General features: G+C 44.9%; 1 protein-coding gene across 1 annotated transcript in view; it reads right to left on the reverse strand.

Annotated features, from left to right (window-relative positions):
* The window catches only part of LOC115462959 (5'-AMP-activated protein kinase catalytic subunit alpha-1-like), a 60159-nt gene that overhangs the window by 164 nt on the left and 38188 nt on the right, over nucleotides 1-21807 (reverse strand). Inside the window, 4 exon segments of the mRNA XM_030193080.1 lie at nucleotides 61-148; nucleotides 14954-14993; nucleotides 14995-15044; nucleotides 15047-15098. Of these exon segments, the coding sequence (XP_030048940.1) occupies nucleotides 61-148; nucleotides 14954-14993; nucleotides 14995-15044; nucleotides 15047-15098 (230 nt within the window).

Raw genomic sequence — 21807 nt, forward strand, 5'->3', positions numbered from 1 at the left:
AAGTGTACAAGGTTCCCAGTTGAAGATACCTTGTTATGAATACTGCTTACAAAACACTACCTTCCCGAAATGACTTCTGGTGCTGCGTAGTTAGGAGACCCGCAACTCGTTCTTAAAAACTCCCCATCTGACATCATATTTGAAAGACCTGTTCAAAACAAAACAAGGGTGTTTCCAAGCACATATATGACTAAAAGCAGAAAATATACTAAGGGTAAAGATGTGATTTTAAATCAAATAAAACATGTATTAACATTCTTTCAATGTGGCAGAGAGAGACAGAGAGAAATACTCAACCAATAGTAAATTAATATAAACTGAACACAAACTTACCTTGCAGCTATGTGATAGTTCAATCTGGTATACTAATAACTGCTTCAGAAGTTTTAATCATGTTTACAATTAAGATATTTCAACAGCAAGTGGAGGGCAAATAGGAGAATTCAGATCAGTAAAAGGTGTTCTCTGTAGACTGGTATTTGGCAATGTAGAACATATTAGAGTCTTCAATGAGCATTGGTGGACTTCTCATGCTAAGAGTGGGAAAACACCCACATGTGAAAGTGGGTTGTGAGGTTGTTTAACTATGGTCTTCAGAGAGCAGTTCATCCACTACACAATTAGGACTCCCTAACTGAAGGTTGTGTTCAATAGAGAATAATTGGCAACTGGGGGAAAAATATGTTTCAAAGTTCTCTTCAGCAATCAATCAATAAATAATTACATAAATAAATAAAAACACCAAAATAAAAATGGGCCCAAAAGAACAAGACAGTTGAAAGCCCATCATCCCAACAATATAGTAAAGTGAATTTGTCAACTGAACTCTAGAACAGCATGTCGGGCCCTCCTCCATAGTAGAAGGGGGTTGCTACTTATGAGTCTACTGTCATTTGTATTACTCTTTATAGAATCATCAATCAAGGTATTAGGAGTACTTGGATACTCAAGTAAACTGTTTAGTTAACAGGGATTTTATTTTATTGCGTCAATTACGCTCTATACGATTATTCAATCCGCAGCATATTAGAGTTTTAGTTCAGGCTCTTTTTTTACCTTCAACTTGATTATTGTATTTCATTATCTATAGAAATTTCCGATTACAAAATAGATTTTGTTACAGAAAACAGTGGCTAAATTGATTTTTGGATCTGGTTAAGTTTGATAGGGTTATACCACAGAGTTTAAAATTGCTTGTATTTATAAAATCTTATAGAGTTTATATCCATATTATCTTACACACATTATTTCCTATTCAGCTACAAGAAGTCAATCATATTTTCAACCTTAGAGTTATCCAATAAGCATATTTGCTTTAAGTATATTTTGAAGGACTCATATTTCAAGCTGCTAAAATTTGGAATGGCATCCTACAGTATTGAGAAATGTACCTTCCTATGCTCTATTTGTAAAATCTAAAGGTCTTTCTTTTTTCCAAATATTATGAAGTTTCATACTTTCACAGATAGAAGGTGCTAGCTCTTTTGCAATTCAAAGTATGGAAGGCTGCCTCAACCATATGGAAAAATGTTGCTACGACGACTGACCGATTTAGATCAAAATTAGACATTACCCTTAAGCAGATATTTAGGATGTACAAAGCACCACCATATGTTGATGGAATCTCAGGTAAGCTAAATAAGTCACTGACACTATAACTGAAGGGACTGCTATCAAAAATTTAAGCCTTCCAAGTCAGTTACTTCAGCTCAAGAGACCAGTGACTCAAATGGTTCCCCTCCCCCCAATCAACTGAATAGAACTAGGATGAGGTCTCATGACCTAATTAACAGGCTTGAAAGAAGACTTAGTAACCTGATGACTGAAGGCTCTAGAGAAAAGAGAAATTGTGTCTTACCTAATACTTTCTTTCCTTTGGTCATCAGCTACAGTGTTCTGCACAAGTGGGTGTTATTCCTTCCTACCAGCCGGCAGAGGTAGAAAAAACTGAATTCTGCCAATGGCCTTACTGGTATAAGTTGGTGGTGCTCCCTGGAACAAATCCAGTATGTATCTGCCTAAGTAACAAAAGGTCCCTTTTGTAAAGCACTCATGCCCCATCAACCACTGCAGCTTCAATAATAATTTAGCGAGTATAACACCATAGTGTAGCACTCGCTACCCTGCACATTCCTCTCAATAGCCAGACGGGATGTAAAGAGAGGTGACAAGACCATTTTCAGATACATTGGAAAAAGAAGAAGAGATAGGAATGGAATTGCGAGACAAAGATAATGAGAATGGCTATGTGGAGAGTGATGAAGATAATTGTTTAACACGTTCGCTTTATTTCTCTTCAGTGTTCAGAGGAAAATCCTAGAGAAGGACTGCGGTCGGCTGCTGAAGGAACATCTGGGAACAGAGTGGATACTGCGCCATTTACGGAAGAAAAAGTTTATAAACAGCTGAAGAATCTGAAGAAGGACAAAGCTATGGGGCCGGATGGGATACATTCCAGGATACTAAGGTAGCTCAGAAAGGTTCTGGCAGGACCTCTTAAAGATTTATTTAATAGATCTTTAGAGAAGGGAGAGGTTCGGCGGGATTAGAGACGAGCGGATGTGGTCCATCTTCACAAAAGTGGAGACAGGGAAGAAGTGGGAAACATTAGACCGGTAAGTCTCACAACGGTGGTAGGAAAAATAATGAGTCACTGCTGAAAGAAAGGATAGTTAACTTTCTAGAAGCAGACAGGTTACAGGACCGAGGCAACATGGTTTTACCAAAGGAAAATCCTGCCAAATGAATCTTACTGAGTTCTTTGACTGGGTGACCAAAGAATTGGATGAAGGATGTGCGCTAGATGTAATCTACTTGGACTTCAGCAAAGCCTTTGATACGGTCCCCCACAGAAGACTCATGAATAAGCTGAAAGGGTTGAAATTAGGACCAAATGTGGTGAATTGGATAGGAAACTGGTTGACCGACAGCTGGTAGAGGGTGGTGGTAAATGGAATCCGCTTGAAGGAAAGGAAGGTGAGCAGTGGAGTTCCTCAGGGGTCGGTGCTGGGGCCTATCCTGTTTAATATATCTGTGGGAGATATTGCTGAAGGGTTGGAAAGAAAGGCGTGTCTTTTTGCGGATGACACAAAAACAGCCAATACAGTGGATAACCTGGAGGGAGTAGAAACGATGAGAAGGGATCTCCGAACCTTAGAAGAATGGTCAAGGGTCTGGCAGTTAAAATTTAATACTTTATTTTTTTTTCTGGGGTATCTATTCTTTCTGGTTTCACTTATACTTTTTGTACTTATTATAAAGAAAACCGCTGTACCTTATTTTTTTACTTTTTATCTTGCTGTGAATTTTCTACAGTGTCCAAGCAGAGTGAAGAAATGGGAAGAAATGAAGCAATGAGATGTACTGAAGCAGATCTATTGGGCTGAGAAAGACAAGCCCTCACCCACCCCTCAAATGACAGTTCTGACAAAGTCCAAGTGGCCTCTGGCCAGCATGTCCAATCTGTAGTGCTTAGCAAAGGAATGAAGCAACGATAAAATCGCCCACCCTGAAGATTTCCTCAGGGGATACTGTCTGCGCCCTAATAGACTGAGCCCCTAAAGCACCAGACGATTCTTGCCTCTGTAAACGGACTCAATAGCTACCTTAATCCATCTCTCAATGGAGGCCTTCAAGGCCACCTGGCCCTTCCAGGGGCCCTAGAAAGTACAAAGAGGTGGTCGGAGAGACGAAACTCATTGGTCTCCTTGAGGTACCTGAGCAGCATCCTCCGGACATCCAGCTTGTGAAGCCTCGATCCTCCAGCGACGATCCCTGCACCACAAAGGAGGGCAAACAAACCTCCTGATTCACATGAAACAGAAGATACCACCTGTGGAGGATAGGATCGTACCATGTACAAGGACACAGAATCCTCCGAGAATCAGAGATAGGGATCCTGACACGACAGAACCTGCAACTTTGAAACCCTCCTAGCAAAAGTGATGGCCATCAAAATACCATCTTGAGGGTAAGATTCTTGATGGAAGCCAAGTGCACAGGCTCAAATGGAGCCTTGGACAGCACCTGGAGGACCAGACTGAGGTCCCAAGAAGGAAAAGAAGGACAAGAGGGGTGCAGATGTGTCACCCCCTTCAGAAACCGAGCTACATCTCTACACAAAGCCAAAGAGATGCCCTCCACCTTCTCCCGAAATCTGGACAATGCAACCACCTGGACCCTCAGGGAGCTCAAGGCCAGCCCTTTTTCCAGGACCTGCTGCAGAAAACCCAGAACGTCGAGAACATCAGCCCTCCAGGGAGAGAGGGATTGATTCCCGCACCAGAATACAGACCCAGGTCAGATCCCACGACTGCTGAAAAATTCCCATAGCAGGTGGCAAAAACTCACCCAATTTTGTGAGAAAACTGTGGACATGGCAACTTTGACAGGAATGAAAAAGCCCAACATATGACTAGGGATTTATCCTCCCAGGCTGCGTGAATTGAGACAGCAGACAGGATTCTAACTGCCAATATGGCTCGGCAGGAACATTGTGTGAGGAAGAAATGTATCCATTGGCGTTGAAAGGGGGGAGGGGGTATATGTTAAATGCTCACTGAGAGAAAACAGACAGAATGAGTCCACATTTACCACTATAAAAATAATCAATTATTCCTGCTCAGCTGCTGGCTCTGAAGGCCTCGCAGCATGTGCTGCCAGCATGCCCTACCACAAGACTGTGTTTTACTTTCTTGCACCTAAACTTTGAAATACCCTTCCCTCGGTATTGTGTTCTGAACCGTCCTTCTCTCACTTTAAAGACTTAAATTTTCACTTTTTTTCTCTTGCTTTCAGTTTTTCACCTCCTCGTACTTAAGTGTGGGTTGCTGGCCCCTGGTCACTTGTGCAGTTGGCTATCTGCTTGTGTATTTCTTCTCGTATGAATGTTCTGTCCTATACATTATGGAGTTCTTGTCTGTTTTTATAGTTTTATTTTATTGTGGACCTTTGCAACCTTTTGCAGTAGTGTAATAAACATAAACATAACAGACGTGCGCAGGTCTGTCTGACTGCCCTGGTCTACCTTGGCCCAGGGCTCTCACATCTCTTGTCATCCCAGGCTCTCTTTGGGTGCGCCTAGACAAAAATTCCCTGGTTAGTTCTTTACCATAGCATTAGCACCTGACAAAGGACATAAAGGTAGCCAAGCCAATTGATTTTTTTTTTGTATATGTGCTGTCAAAGCAAGCACTTTTGGAAAACTTGGGAAGCTCGCCAGTTGCCCTTGGCCTGGATTGGCCGCTGTCGAGGACAGGATGCTGGGCTCGATGGACCCTTGGTCTTTTCCCAGTGTGGCATTACTTATGTACTTATGCAGGGGGAGCACACCCAAACAGGGTGAACTGGCAAGATGGCTAGGAGGATAGAGACCTGCACTCCTCAGACAAGGTCCCGCAGGACTAAGCCAAAGTTTCAAACAGTGGTACTAAGAAGTACGACCGGGGGCTTCGGAGCCAAGCTCCAAACTCAACCAGGTACGGTCCTGAGACAGTGACCTGAGAGCTGTCGTTAGGCTCTACCACTAAAGGCTGACCGAATCTGCTTTTTTCAGTTTTGTAAGAAACAGAAAACTGCTACCGAAACTGTCTAAACACTTTTGGCCAAAATCAAAAACTAAAACGTTTGCTTGTTTAAATGTGAACTGATGAGGCCAACTAGGGATTCTCGGAGCTTAAAATCGGCAGCCCTCTGCTAAACCCACAGGAGATTATTACCCTCCAGTCTCAGGTACTACAAAAGCACAGCCTGATAGCTGGGAGAACAATTTTAACAAGGACTTCTCAACAAGTCTGGCATGTTCCCAAGTCAATGCAGATGTAGTTAAATATCATTTGAGACAGGACCTTAAAATTATGATTACCAGCTTTATATGCTTTTATATGCTTACCCAAACTGTGCATAAAAGCAGCACTGAGATGTTTCTCGTTTTTTCATTTAGGGATTAAGGACAAGCATGATATAGATTCATACTAAAATAAACTAAAGGAGTTCAGACACTATCTACACTGTGGACATTAAACCAGCCTGATGCACAATCTAGACTAAAAAGAGCCCATTACATTACTGAAAGTCAGAACTATATGCTCTGAAAAATTACAATCTCAAATTATTTTCTAATACATAAACTTCATTTCATTGTACTATTCTCCGAGCACAAGCAGGCTGCTTGTTCTCACATGTGGGTCGACGTCTGCGGCGGCCCACGAATCAGCAAAAAATTTTGCAAGCAAAATAAAATCAAAGTCTTTCCAGAGAATTCCGTTGCACAGGCAGCATGAACCATGCATGCGCGAATGACTTCCCGCCCACCGCGCGAGCATGCCTCTTCAGTTCTTTTTCTCCGTGGTGAGGTGTGGTTCGTTTTTTCTGATCGCTCCTCTCAGGCCCAGGAAGAACTTCAGTGATTTTCGAGATCGGCTTTCGCTTGTTTTATTGTTTGATCTGTATTTTTTTTAAAAAGTATTTATAAGTAGTTCCCGTGCTTTCTTTTACTTTTTCCCTATTAAAGTTTCCTTTCTTTTTCGACGCGGCCGGCCTTTTGGCCGCGCGGTCAGGTTTTTCCCTTTTTTTGTGCTTTTTCTTTCTTGGCACAATCACGTCGTTTGATTTCACCGAAGCCATTTTTCCTTCCATGTCATCGAAGACACCCAGTGGCTTCAAACGTTGTACTCGGTGCAACCGGACCATCTCAGGTACAGATACCCACGCCTGGTGTATCCAGTGCCTTGGCCCCGACCATAGCCCAGCCGCTTGTAGTCTGTGTCTTCGTATGAAGAAATGGACCCAAGTGTCTCGAGAGGCCCAACGAGAGAAGCTTTTTGGGCCTGGTCAGGTCCTTCGACGTCGACATTGACTTCGGTTTCAAGGTCGGCGGCATCGACAGGAGCATCGACTTCAAGGAGAGAGATAATGGCTGCTGAGAGACCAACTTGCGCTGGGAGCAGTGAGGCGTCAAGTGGGTCTCTACGTGCCTCAAGGCCTCCTGTTATGCAGGCCCCCCGGCGACCAACCTTCGTCGGACCCGGCCCTGAGGAGACGCAAGGATTCCACGTCCTCCTCATCGGTAACGAAAAGTTCGCCTTCGATGCATGGTACTGGGAGCTCCGGGGCGTCGAGAGAGTCGGAACCCGAGAAGCGTCAGTGCCGAGAGGACCGCTCCCCCTCGATACAGGAAGTGCCAATGCGTTGGTCTCCTGGCAGCCCGGTACCTGCTCCCGCCCCTCCACGGATTCTGACACCACCTGTTCCACCGGCCCAGCAGCCTTCTCCAATGATGGCTCTCGACGAGCGTATCCGGACCTTGTTTCCAGAACTTCTGGAAGGCTTACTGCGACAATCAGCTTCGGTGTCGAAGGTGCTTGCGCCTACTGTACCATCTGCTGCAGCGGTGTTTGGCCCTTCTCCTGTGGTGAGGTTTCCGACTGCGATGCCGCCTGCGGCATCGACTGCCACCCAAGTCAACTCCCCTTCGATATCGGTAGAGAGAGCTTCGCCGCAGTCGGATCAGGCGTCAACTTCTCGACATTGCCACAGAGGACATTGTTCCTCGGTGTCAAGGCAGGTCCAGTGTCGGGAGTACCTTGACACAGGTTGTATCAGACACTGAGCAGGAGTGCTCATGGGAATCAGAGGAAGATCCCAGGTACTTCTCTTCTGATGAGTTCTTTGGAATTCCCTCTAATCCTTCCCCTCCGCTGGAAAGAAGACTCTCTCTACCCGAGAGTCTGTCTTTTTCCTCCTTTGTCCGGGAAATGGCTACAGCCATTCCCTTCCCTGTGGAGGTTGAGGATGAGCCCAGGACTGAGATGCTCGAGGTCCTAGATTATTCTTCTCCACCTAGAGGCTGTGACAGTCCCTTTGCACAATGTATTGGTGGAAGTCCTTATACAAAAATGGTCTGCCCCTCTGTCTGACCCTGTGGTTCCCAAGAAAGCTGAATCCCAATATCGGATCCACGGTGAACCTGGATTGATGAGGTCCCAATTATCCCACAATTCCATGGTGGTGGATTCCACTCTCAAGAAAGCTAGGCGTACTAGCTTTGGCACCCCCAGGCAGAGAAGCTAGGACTCTTGACTCTTTTGGGAGAGGGACGTATCAGGCCGCTATGCTTGCCGCCAAGATCCAGTCTTACCAGCTCTTCAAGAGCGTGCACTTGCGGGACTCGATACAGCAACTGTCGGGCTTGGAGGATGCACTCCCTACGGAGCTGGCCGAGCCTTTTTGCCAGGTGGTCAGGCAGCAGAAGGCATGTCGAAAGTTCCTGGCCAGGGGTACGTTTGACACTTTTGATGTAGCATCCAGGATCGCTGCTCAGGATATAGTGATGCGCAGACTCTCATGGCTGCGTGTCTCTGACCTGGATCATTCTATCCAGCAGCGAATGGTGGATGTTCCTTGCCAGGGGGATAATCTTTTTGGTGAAAAAGTAGAGGATCTCATTGATCAGATCAAGAAGCATAATGATGCTATGGATTCTCTCTCCCACCGGGCACCTTCTGCTTCAGCCTCTTCATCTAGGAGGTATTCTGGAGGGAAGAGAAGTACTCCCTATTCCTACTCTAGGCGTAGGTACACTCCTGCTTCTTGGCAGCCTGCCTAGGATCAGCCCCAGCATGTTCGTTCTCGTCAACAGCATGCATCTAAGGCCCACTCTGCTCCCCAGCAAAAGCAAGGGACGAGCTTTTGACTGGCTCCAGTTCAGCATAGCCTCTGAAAAAGTGTCCGTACCGGACGACTTGCCAGTAGGGGGGAGGTTGATGTTTTTGCACCAAAGGTGGCCTCTCTCAACCTCCAACAGGTGGGTTCATGTAGTTCGGTTAGGATACACCCTCAATCTGGAATCCAAACTTCCAAATTGCCCACCAGGAGCTCATTCTTACAGCTCCCATCACAGGCAGGTACTTGTAGAGGAACTCTCCACCCTTCTAAAGGCCAGTGCGGTAGAACCCATTTCAACAGGGGAAGAAGGGCTGGGATTCTATTCCAGGTACTTCCTTGTGCAAAACAGGGGGGGGATGCGTCCCATCCTAGACCTAAGGGGCCTGAACAAATATCTGGTTCGAGAAAAGTTCAGGATGGTTTCCCTGGGCACCCTTCTTCCCATGATTCAAGAGAACGATTGGCTATGCTCTCTGGACTTAAAGGATGCTTACACACATATCTCGATACTTACAGCTCACAGGAGGTATCTTTGATTTCAGCTAGGAACACAGCACTTTCAGTACTGTGTACTGCCCTTTGGTCTGGCGTCTGCGCCCAGGTTGTTCACAAAGTGCCTGGCTGTAGTCGCAGCGTCGCTACACAGACTGGGAGTGCATGTGTTTCCTTATCTCGACGATTGGCTGGTGAAGAGCACCTCAGAGGCAGGCGCTCTACAGTCTGTGCGAATGACTATTCAGGTGCTAGAACTACTGGGGCTCGTGATCAATTACTCCAAGTCTCATCTCACCCCAGTTCAAAAATTGGAATTCATTGGAGCACTTTTGAACACAAAGACAGCTTTAGCTTATCTTCCCGAGGCGAGGGCAGACAACCTCCTGTCCCTAGTGTCCATGGTTCAAGCATCTCAACAGATCATGGCTTGGCAAATGTTGAGACTTCTGGGACACATGGCCTCCCATGGCACGCTTACACATGAGATCAGTTCAATGGACCCTAGCTTCCCAGTGGTTTCAAACTGCGGGGAGTCTAGAGAATATGATCCAACTGTCCACTGAATTTCGGAATTCCTTGCAGTGGTGAACAATTCGATCCAATTTGATCTTGGGACGTCCATTCCAAATTCCTCAGCCACAAAAAGTGCCGACGATGGATGCAACCCTCCTGGGGTGGGGAGCTCATGTAGATGGACTTCACACTCAAGGAGCTTGGTCCTTTCAGGAAAAAGGTCTTCAGATCAATCTCCTGGAATTGCGAGCGATCTGGAACGCTCTAAAGGCTTTCAGAGACCGGCTGTCCAACCAAGCCATATTGATTCAGACAGACAATCAGGTTGTTATGTATTACACCAACAAGCAGGGGGGCACCGGATCTCGCCCTCTGTGTCAGGAAGCCGTCCAGATGTGGCTTTGGGCATGCCGTCACGGCATGTTTCTCCAAGCCACTTATCTGGGAGGCGTAAACAACAGTCTGGCCGACAGACTGAGCAGGGTAATGCAACCTCACGAGTGGTCACTGAACATGGGTGTAGTCCACAAGATCTTCCGAGCGTGGGGCACCCCCTCGATTGATCTTTTTGCCACTCAGATCAATCACAAGGTCCCTCAGTTCTGTTCCAGGCTTCAGGCCCACGACAGACTAGCGTCAGATGCCTTTTTCCTGCATTGGGGAACAGGCCTTCTGTATGCATATCCTCCCATACCTCTAATAGGGAAGACTTTGCTGAAACTCAAACAAGACTGCGGAACCATGATTCTGATAGCTCCCTTCTGGCCGCATTAGATTTGGTTCCCTCTTCTTCTGGAGTTTTCCTCCAAGGAACCGTGGAGATTGGAATGTTTTCCATCCCTCATCACCCAAAACGAGGGGTCACTTCTACATCCCAACCTCCAGTCTCTAGCTCTCACGGCCTGGATGTTGAGAGCTTAGAATTCGCATCCTTGGGTATTTCAAAGGGTGTCTCTCGAGTCTTGCTTGCTTCCAGAAAAGATTCCACCAAGAGGTGTTACTCTTTCAAATGGAGGAGGTTTGCTGTCTAGTGTGACAGCAAGGCCCTAGATCTTCTTTCTTGTCCTACACAAACCCTGCTTGAATACCTTCTACACTTGTCAGAGTCTGGTCTCAAGACCAACTCTATAAGAGTTCACCTTAGTGCGATTAGTGCTTATCATCGCAGTGTAGAAGGTAAGCCTATCTCTGGACAGCCTTTAGTTGTTCGCTTCATGAGAGGTTTGCTTTTGTCAAAGCCCCCGGTCAAACCTCCACCAGTGTCATGGGATCTCAATGTCGTTCTCACCCAGCTGATGAAAGCTCCTTTTGAGCCACTGAATTCTTGCCATCTGAAGTATTTGACTTGGAAGGTCATTTTCTTGGTGGCTGTTACTTTAGCTCGTAGGGTCAGTGAGCTTCAGGCCTTGGTGGTGCATGCACCTTATATCAAGTTCCATCATAACAGAGTAGTCCTCCGCACGCACCCTAAGTTCCTGCCTAAGGTGGTGTCGGAGTTCCATCTGAACCAGTCGATTGTCTTGCCAACATTCTTTCCCCATCCTCATACCCGCCCTGACGAAAGCAGTTTGCATACCTTGGATTGCAAGACAGCATTGGCCTTTTACGTGGAGCGGACACAGCCCTTCAGACAGTCCACCTAGTTGTTTGTGTCTTTCGATCCCAACAGGAGGGGAGTCGCCATCGGAAAACGCACTATCTCCAATTGGCTAGCAGGTTGCATTTCCTTCACTTATGTCCAAGCTGGGCTGACTCTACAGGGTCATGTCACGGCTCATAATGTTAAAGCCATGGCCGCGTCAGTGGCCCACTTGAAGTCAGCTTCTATTGAAGAGATTTGCAAGGCTGCAACATGGTCATCAGTCCACACATTCACATCTCACTACTGCTTTCAGCAGGATACCCGATGCGACAGTCGGTTTGGGCAGGCAGTGCTACAGAATCTGTTTGTGGTTTAGAATCCAACTCCACCCCCCTAGACCCATTTTGATTCTGTTCCAGGCTGCACTCTCAGTTAGTTGATTTTGGTTTCAGGTCAATCTATGTTATGTCCTCGCCGTTGCGAGGCCCAATTGACCAATGTTCATTGTTTTGAGTGAGCCTGGTTGCTATGGATACCCCACAACATGTGAGAACAAGCAGCCTGCTTGTCCTCGGAGAAAGCGAAGATACTTACCTGTAGCAGGTATTCTCTGAGGACAGCAGGCTGATTGTTCTCACAAACCTGCCCTCCTCCCCTTTGGAGTTGTTGTTATTGTTGTTTTCTTGTTTATATGCTTTTTGATTAAACTGAAGAGGCACACTCGCACGGCAGGCAGGCAGGAAGTCGTTCGCACTGCCCGCGCGACAGAACTCTCTGGAAAGACCTAGATTTTATATTTGCTCGCAAAATTTTTTGCCGATTCCTGGGCTGCCGCGGACATCGACCCACATGTGAGATCAGCCTGCTGTCCTCGGAGAATACCTGCTACAGGTAAGTATCTTCGCTTTCCTTACTAACACTATAAGCTGACCAGTACTTGTGCTTGAGAACAATCACTGCAGGTTACTCTCTCATAGAATCTAGCTTCTGCACGCCACAAGTTTGATTAAAACTCTGCATCTTTATCATACCCAACAGAGCCTGGAAATTCTTTAGAATCGCCCAAATGGTATCCAAGCCAGAATATATAATAATTTAAATAATAAAAGACCATATTCTACCTCCAAGCAAAACAGCCTCTGCACACATGAACCTCAGCTAATGAAAACTGAAACTAAAAGTCACAATGCTTTTGCAATGGCTGACTGTGCCACCTCGAAGTGACAGCTGATATCATTATCCACAGAGAGGATAATTCCCAAGGAGCTTATCTCACAAATTTACAAACTAAAAGTACTGCTAAACTTTTGTATCAAAAGTATTTTTATGAGCACTCTACCATTTAAACTACTATGCAAGATCATAACTTTATTACTTGCAATCACATTACACACACACACACACAAAAAAAAAAAAGAATGTAAAGAGTAGTCTCCCTTTCCCCCCCACCCTCAGACTACCTTACAATCCCCTTGTGATCTAGTGTAATAAGGGCAGGAGTGATCCCCAGTTGCTCTTGCCCATGTCAGCTCTACTCTCAAAATCGCTGCTGTGACCCCTTGCGGCAGTCTTGTGAGATTGCCAAAAGAGGTCATGGCAGCCATTTTGAGCACAGAGCCAGCATAGACAGGAGTGACTGGGGATCAGGAATGGTAAATAGACCCAATGGGGGCATCTACAAGTGGGCGGGGAGGAAGGGGGAAGGCAACGCCTGTTTGGAGGGGAGGGGGGAGGCAGGCAAACAGAACACCACAAATTTTCAGCTTTCACCAAAAACACACAGCCAGTTTGGCCGAAACGAACCAAAACCATGGCTGCAGCCTTTTGCCGAAACCAAAACTGGCAGAAAAGGGATTTTGGGCAATTTCAGCACTGTAACCAAAACCTAAATTCGGTCAGCCTCTATCGACCATGCTGTGTGGCTACGGCCAGCAGAACAGGGAGCTAGGCCAGGGACAGGTGCACAATCAGCACAACCTTTACCACCTGCTGAAGGTAGAGAAAAACCTAGATTGTTCCATGGGGCACCTCTGCTATCACTGGCAGAATTTAGTTTTCTCTACCTCCACCTGCTGGTAGGAAGGATAAATGCATTGGTTCAGAACAGTGGAGCAGATGCTAAGACATTTTCAATAAAAATACAAATATCCCCCCTCCCCCACACAAAACCATGGTAATACAACTGGAATAAAACCATGTTTTACATAGTACCACAGTACATGATGGCAGATAAAGACCAGCATGGCCCAGAAAGGTGGCCAGGGTTGTAACAACCTGTGACAATGTGTGGGTTACCCCCCCCCCCCCCCCCCTCCTTTAGGTTTGACAAGGTATATAAAATTAGTTATGTTACATTATTTAACTGACACACAATGAACTCTACTCCCTTCAATGCATTTCTTTTCTTCTTTAAAACTGTGAAAGTTATTTAAGTTTTACTATGAGATCTATAAATAGAGGGCAATTATATAGAAATCCCTCATACATATTTACCGTAGATATTCAGAAAACCTGACTAGCTTCGGGATGCCAGGACTAATTTGCGTAGCCCTAAACAAATTGAGTATATATGTCCACACACACACTAAATACAATAGAAAGCCAGTGACCTTTCATTAGCTTAGAACTGGCCAAAAAATACTACAAAAGTGAAACATTCAAAACATACCCTTAATTTTGTTTACAATCCCACAATAATGGAAATACCATCCCTACTTGTGAAAGAAGCCTCATGTAAAACTAAGCCTCTTCATTTCCTAAATACTAAATATACATCCTAATTCTATATATGGCACTCAAAATTGCATGCATAAAAATAGGCATGCACCCAATTTGCACGTGCAATTTAATGATAAGCCAATTATTGCTAATGGGCGCTAATCAATTATTGGCACTAACTGGCATTAACGTGTGTCATCTTTAGGTGCTGTGTAGCGCTATAGAAAGGATAAGTAGTAGTAGATCCACGCGTAAATCTTATGAGCAGATCCAAAAAGGGTGCCTGGCCGTGGGAGGGGCATGGGCAGATCATGAGATTTCCTAGAATTTGTGCACAGTGTTACAGAATAAGGGAGATCTGCATCTAATTTAGGCACAAGAATTTACACCAGGTTACCAGTTGGCATAAATCCTCGCATCCAAAATTGGACGTGGATCCCGGCACCAAATGCTATTCTATAAATGGCACCCAACTCTGAATACCATTTATAGAACAAGCAGTTAGAGGTTTTGTTTTGTTTTTTTAACATCGGTCTGTATGGACAAAGTGTTTGGGCTTTGCTCAGCACTAAACACACACTCATATTAAAAAAAATGCACGAAAAAAAAATTCACCTACAAAATCTCTATCCCCATGATGAATTACGGCCCAAACATTTAGCTTCTTTTACCAGGAGGCTGTAAACCTACTCGGTGGAAACACAATGATTTATTTAAAATAAATAAAATCATTGAAATTTTTTGAGTAAGTAGTAACAACGTAAATGTTTACCACTGAAAGTTGTAAGGATTATAAATGTATGAGCACTTCTCAACACAAGGTAGAGATTTTTATTTAAACACACAATCCGTCCATTGGAGGACTTTGAAACAAACTACTGAATAAAGTTTCCTAGATCAATCATCATTCAATAGCTGAAACCAGTTAAATCCCATGCAAAGGCTTAAAAAGCCTTTATTCTACAACAGAAAACCACTTACCAAAATCAGCAATCTTGGCATTCATGTGTGCATCAAGCAGCCACATTTTCAGGCTTTAAGTCTCTATGGACAACCATGTGCCTATGGCATAATCTACACCAGAAAGAATTTGCTGGAACAGACGTCGACTCTCCTTTTCATCCAACTAAGAAAGAGGAGATAAACAATTTGCTTTCAATTCACAATATTTAAAAATAATCCAACCTTGGACTCCAATACCCAGAAATGGGCATTCAGTTTAAATAAAAACAAATTTATATAACAGCCTAAGGGTCCCGTTTACTAAGCTGCACTGTAGACGTGCAAATTGTTTAGCGCTAATGCTATAGACACCCATAGGAATATAAGGGATGTCTCTATTGTTAGCATGCCTAGAGCGGCTTAGTAAACTGGGTCCTTATATTTGGGGGCGAGATTTGCTCAGAAGTTAAGGCACCATACTACACGATCTTACTCTTCAGCACCAATGATACAATACTGGAGGAAGGAAGACAAAAATGTGCTGGAATACTACCTTTCAGAGGAGCAGAAAAATAACTACTGCTTTAATGGTTAGCTATTTTAAATTTTTATTTAGCATTATTTGTAGAATTTGTATGGCTAATAAAACCTATGACAATTCAAATGCAAAGTAAGGACTATATCCAATATGTATTCTATTAATTTATAGTGGATAAGTGCAGTTGAAAAAAACAAACAAACAAGCAAACAACACGTACAATGTTATACCGAGGATCAGATTCAGAACTTATACAGCGTCCTATGCTGTTGGATGAGGAAGATAACCCTGACCCTCATGGCTCTTGGATGGCCAAACAAACCTATTCTAGTCTCGCTTCTTCCCAAGCCAATGGCTGATATCACAGGGAAACAAACCAGAAACACTATCTTTTAATTTCTTTGACGAATTTCAATGACAGACTACTTTGTTTGACCTTTTTCTCCCTGAATCTTCCTAAAACAAAGTAGGATAATAGGTACTCAAAATGTCGAGGCCTCAAAGTCAATTAACCTGAAACTATTTACCTACTAGTTTTGAAGGGGTAGCCCTGGAACTGAAGAAAACTGGGCCGAGGGGGGTGGGGTGGAGTTAGATTCAAGACACCAAACAAATTCTTCAGGACTGCCTGATCAAACTGGCAGTCACATAGATTATCCTGCTCAGGGCAGTAATGAGATGTGAATTTGTGGACAGAAGACCAAGTCACAGCTTTGCAAATCTCCTTTATGAAGGCTGACTTCAAGTGGGCTACCAATGTCACCCATGGCGCTGACATTATTAGCCTGAACATTACCCTCTAGAGAGCAGCACAGCCTAGGCATAAGTGAAGGAGATGCAATCTGCTAGCAAATTAGAAGCTGTGCGCTTGCCAATGGCTACCCATATCTGGTTTGAGTCAAAAGAAACAGAAAGCTGGGTGGACTCCAGATAGAAGGCTAAAGCTGGCTTGCAATCTAAGGTATGCAGTACACTCTTGTCAGGCAGGGCATGTGGTTTTTCGGAAAAATGTTGGCAGAATGACTGACTGATTAAGATGGACCTCCAACACTACCTTAGGAATGAACTTAGGGTATGTGCAGAGAACTTCTGTACTGCGGTGAAACTTAGTGTAAGGTGGATCAGCTACCAGGGTCTGAAGCTCTCTGACTGCGAGCTGAAGTGACTGCCACCAGAAACACAACTTTCCAGGTCAAATACTTACATAAGTACATAAGTATTACCATACTGGGAAAGACCAAAGGTCCATCAAGCTCAGCATCCTGTTTCCAACAGTGGCCAATCCAGGTCACAAATACCCGGCAAGATCCCAAAAACGTACAAAACATTTTATACTGCTTATCCCAGAAATAGTGGATTTTCCCCAAGTCCATTTAATAACGGTCTATGGACTTTTCCTTTAGGAACCCGTCCAAACCTTTTTTAAACTCCGCTAAGCTAACCGCCTTTACCACATTCTCTGGCAACTAATTCCAGAGTTTAATTTTGAGTGAAGAAAAATTTTCTCCGATTCGTTTTAAATTTACTACATTTTAGCTCCATCACATGCCCCCTAGTCCTAATATTTTTGGAAAGCGTGAACAGACGCTTCACATCTACTCGTTCAACTTCACTCATTATTTTATAGACCTCTATCATATCTCCCCTTAGCCGCCTTTTCTCCAAGCTGTAGAGCCCTAGCTGCTTTAGCCTTTCCTCATAGGGAAGTCGTCCCACCCCCTTTATCATTTTCGTCACCCTCCTCTGCACCTTTTCTAATTCCACTATATCTTTTTTGAGATGCAGCGACCAGAATTGAACACAATATTTGAGGTGCGGTCGCACAATGGAGCGATACAAAGGCATTATAACATCCTCATTTTTGCTTTCTATTCCTTTCCTAATAATACCTAACATTCTATTTGCTTTTTTAGCCGCAGCAGCACACTGAGCAGAAGGTTTCAACGTATCATCAACGACAACACCTAGATCCCTTTCTTGGTCCATGATTCCTAACTTCAGATGACAGGAATCAAGTGGCTCAAAAGGAGTTTTCATCAGTTGGGAGAGGGTAACGTTAAGATTCCATGACACAACTGGAGGGTTTTACAGGAGGTTTTGTTACCATCAAACCTTTCATGAAGCAAACAACTAGAGGCTGTACAGAGATGGCTTACCTCTTACACAGACATAAGTACTAATTCTACTGAGATGAACCCTTACAGAGCTGGTTTTCAAACTAAATTCAGAGAGGTGCAGGAGGTATTCAAGTAGTTTTTGTGTAGGACAGTTGAGGGGATCTAAGGTCTTGGTCTCAAACCAGACAGTAAACCTCCGCCATATAAATGAGTAACACCTCTTAGTGGAGTCTTTCCTGGAAGCCAGCAAGATGCGAAAGGTACTCTCTGGCAAATCTAAGGATTCGAATTCTACACTCTCAACTTCCAAGCTGTGAGAGCCAAAGATTGGAGGTTGGGATGCAGAAAGGATCCCCCATTCTGTGTTATGAGGGTCGGAAAATATTCCAATCTCCACAGATATTTGGAGGGCAACCCCCTACCGAGGGGTTGCCCCACTCTTGGAAGATCTTACGGGTTATGCCCATGTTCAAACCACTCGTATGGTTGAAAACCCTGCTTAGTCTGTCTGCCAGGCAGCTGTCCTTTCCTGCTAGGTATGTGGCTTGGAGGACCATTCCATGAACAAGGGCCCACTGCCACATCCCCACTGCCTCCTGACACAAGGGGTATGACCCCATACCACTCTGCTTGTTCACACAGAACACTGCAACCTGGTTGTCCATTTTAGTGAGAATAATTTTGTTCTGTAGCCAATCTCTGAAAGCCTTTAGACTGTTCCAAATGGCTCTGAGCTTGAAGAAGCTGATAGGTTTAGCTGTTTCCTGAGCAGACCAAGTACCCTGGGTGCGAAGCCCATCTACATGAGCTCCCCATCTCAACTTGGATGCATTAGTTAACACCTTCTGAGATAGAATTTAGAGTGGCAGTCTCACAGTCAAATTCAAACAAATTGTCCACCAGAGAAGGGAATGAGTCAATTTTGGAGGAATCTGGATAACATCTGCTACATTCCCAGCCTCCTAAAACCACTGGGAAGCTAAGGTCTACTGGGTCTCTCTAAAATGGAGATATGCCATGGGAGTGACATGCACTGTTGAGGCGACGTGGCCCATTAATCTCAAAATTTGCCAAGCTGTGACCTGCTTGCTGCTTTGGACCTGCGAGGTGAGTGTTAAGATCTCTGCTCTCACTTGGGGAAGAAAACCCATAGCCTGTAGTGCATTGAGCAAGGCTCCTATGTACTCCAATCGCTGAACCGGGAGAAGGTGGGACTTGGGGTACTTTATCACAAACCCTAGAAGCTCCAACACTGACTGCCACTCCCTCCTGCGATGTGCTCTTTGACCAACCAATCTTCCAGATAGGGAAACACATACTCTCAAAGTCTGCGCAGTGGTTGCAAACTACCCTAGACACTTGGTGAATACCCTGCAAGTTGATGCAAGGCCAAACGGCATAACATAATACTGGTAGTGGTGTTTCCCTATTCGGAATCTGAGATACTCCTGTGACTGGGAAATATCGAAATGTGAGTATAGGCATCCTTTAAGTCTGGAGAGCATAGCCAACCTTTTTCTTGAATCATGGGAAGTAGAGTGCCCAGGGAAATCATACTGAACTTTTCTTTGACAAGGAATTTGTTCAGGGCCTTTAGGTCCAGGATGGGATGAAATCCCCCCATCTTTTTGAACCCAAAGAAATACCTGTAATAGAATCCCTTCCCCTTCTTCCCCTGGTGGCATGGGTTCGACCACACTGGTCTGTAGAATGGCAGAGATTTCCTTTACAAGTACCTGCTTGTGCCGAGAGCTGATAAACGATGTTCTCAGTGGGCAATTTTGTGGTCTTTGATGCCAATGCAGGGAGTAATCAAGACAGACTATTTGAAGAACCCACCGGTCGGAGGTTACAAGGAACCATCTTTGCTAGAAAAAAATTCAGCTTCTACCCCCCCTACTGGTAGGCTGAGCTTCTGTAACTGGAGAATAAGGCCAGTGCTGGGCAGACTTCTATGGTCTCTGCCCTGAAAATGGCATGGACAAATCAAGATCAAGTATACATATCATACGTTATACTTCCAGTTTATCTTATTGGGCAGACTGGATGGACCTTACAGATCTTTATCTGTCGTCATCTACTATGCTACTTGGACTGTGGCTAAGCTCTTCTGGAGCGAGTCAAAACTTCATCCCTTGCTTTGACTGGGGAGCCGGCTGGGACTTCTTAGGGCGAGACTGACGAGGTGGACAGCGCTGGGCCTGCTGTGCAGAGTAAGAAGGTGGCAGAAACCTATCCCTTTGAGAATAGTAGGGTCGCCGCCTAGGCCCACTGAAAAACCTCCTAGAAGAGGAGGGCTGCAGCTGGAGGTTGTCACGACAGGGAATGAATGGTAGCTGTATGTTTGTTTCTTTACGAGGTCAGCAACTTCATCCACCTTGTCCCCCAAAAGATTGTCTCCTCAGCAAGGTATGTCTGCCAACCTCTCCTGAACCACTGGTTCTAGGTCAGAGACACGCAGCCATGAGAGCCTGCACACAATATCAAAAGAATCCCAAATGCTCCTCGCCAGATACTTTTTGCACTCCAGCTGCTTACTGGCTAACTGGCAAAGCTCTGTGGCCTGCTCCTGAGGGAGAGAATCCGCAAGACTAAGTGTACTGCAGCAAACATTTCAAGTAAAGGCTCGTGTAGAGCTGGTAGGACTGGATGCCAGCAATAAGCATCGAGGCCTGATAAACCTTCCTCCTAAACAAGTCTAGTGTCTGAACCTCTCTACCTGGGGCAGCTGAAGCATGAATCCTGGAGCTCCTAGCTTGTCTGAGGGCAGATTCGACAACTAGAGAGTGGTGAGGCAGTTGTGCCCTCTTGAACCTAGGAGATTTCTACCAAATTGAGATTCCATTTTGGACACGGAGGACATACTGGGGGTTTAAGATGACACACTTCAAAAAGCGAACTTTCAGAATGCAAAGCTAGCGAGGAATGAAGAAGGCAGCCTGTATAACAAGCTAGCGCTGCCACCTGCACCCACAGGTACTTTGGGCACAGGCCTTTCACCAGACCATCCTGCAAAAATGTCAATATACGTGGGAGTGAAGCTTAAAATAGGTCCTACACCAGGACTCGAACAGACGCAACACATCCACATAAGCTGCCAAGGTAGATCATTTTTTTGCTTGAAGAAGAGTAGTAATCACGTCTGGGGAATACTCTCTCAATAGTCAGACCATAAGACCAAAGTGGGAGGGATTTAACATCTGGATCAACCCCTGCACAAGGTGGTCTGGGCTGAGGGACAGCCAAAAGGGCTTGTCCACATGCAACCAGGTAAGATCCGCATACCACGGCCAACATGATCAATCTGGAGTGACGAGAATAACCAGAACCCGATGAAGAAGAGTCCTCCTCAGCACTCTGCCTATCATGGGTCATGGAGGAAACACATACAGGAGGACGCCCTCTGGCTACAGCTGAAGAGCATCTAGGCCCTCTGAGCCATGCTCCCTCTTCATGCTGAAAAACCGGGGAACTTTGGCATTGTGGTGGGTCGCTATTAGATCCATGACCAGCATCCCCCATTTCCTCATGGCCTGCTAAAACACCATTGCCCAAAGTTCCCATTCTCCCTGGTCCACGGCATTTCTGCTTAAGTAATCCACATGGATGTTCTGTGTCCCCGACTTGAGAAAGAGAACGTGGAAAGCTAAGTGCTATTTTTTTTGTGCTATTGGATATTGGTTATCAAGTACATGAAATTTATATGTTTGCTGCAAGTACTGTGAGCATAGTGACAACTGAAAATGAATAAAGTTAACAAAGCTTTTTTGAGAGTTTTTGCCAATGATTGGTCTGAGTCAGTAGGCAGCTGTGGTACTCATGTCAGAATGACGGAGTGTATGGATAATGCCTAATTTCCACAAAATAAATCTATGACTGCTGAGGCTTTTCCTCTCTTTTGAATAAATTTTAATAATATTGATGAATCAAAAAACTGTGCTCTGTAGCACTGTAGAGAAAAGAATCAAATGGTGCAATTGAAAAATTGTCTATGGTTTAAATAGAAGTCCACGTTTTTTGGGTTAAAGCTGAGCATCATTGGTGGAATTGTTCAAAGTTTTTTTGTGGTTGGGAGGACATAGTTAAGGCAGTGAAAAGAGGAGAGCCTGGCAATCTGATACCCTGTTAGTAAGACACTCTGTAGACCTGGGGGCCAAAAGGAAATTAATCCTGTTCTGAAGCTATTGACTGAGGTACAGAAAAGTAACAGGATATTTTCATCAGTGTGTGAAGGGTGG

The sequence above is a fragment of the Microcaecilia unicolor genome, chromosome 2 (assembly GCF_901765095.1).
Source record: "Microcaecilia unicolor chromosome 2, aMicUni1.1, whole genome shotgun sequence".
Taxonomy (NCBI): domain Eukaryota; kingdom Metazoa; phylum Chordata; class Amphibia; order Gymnophiona; family Siphonopidae; genus Microcaecilia; species Microcaecilia unicolor.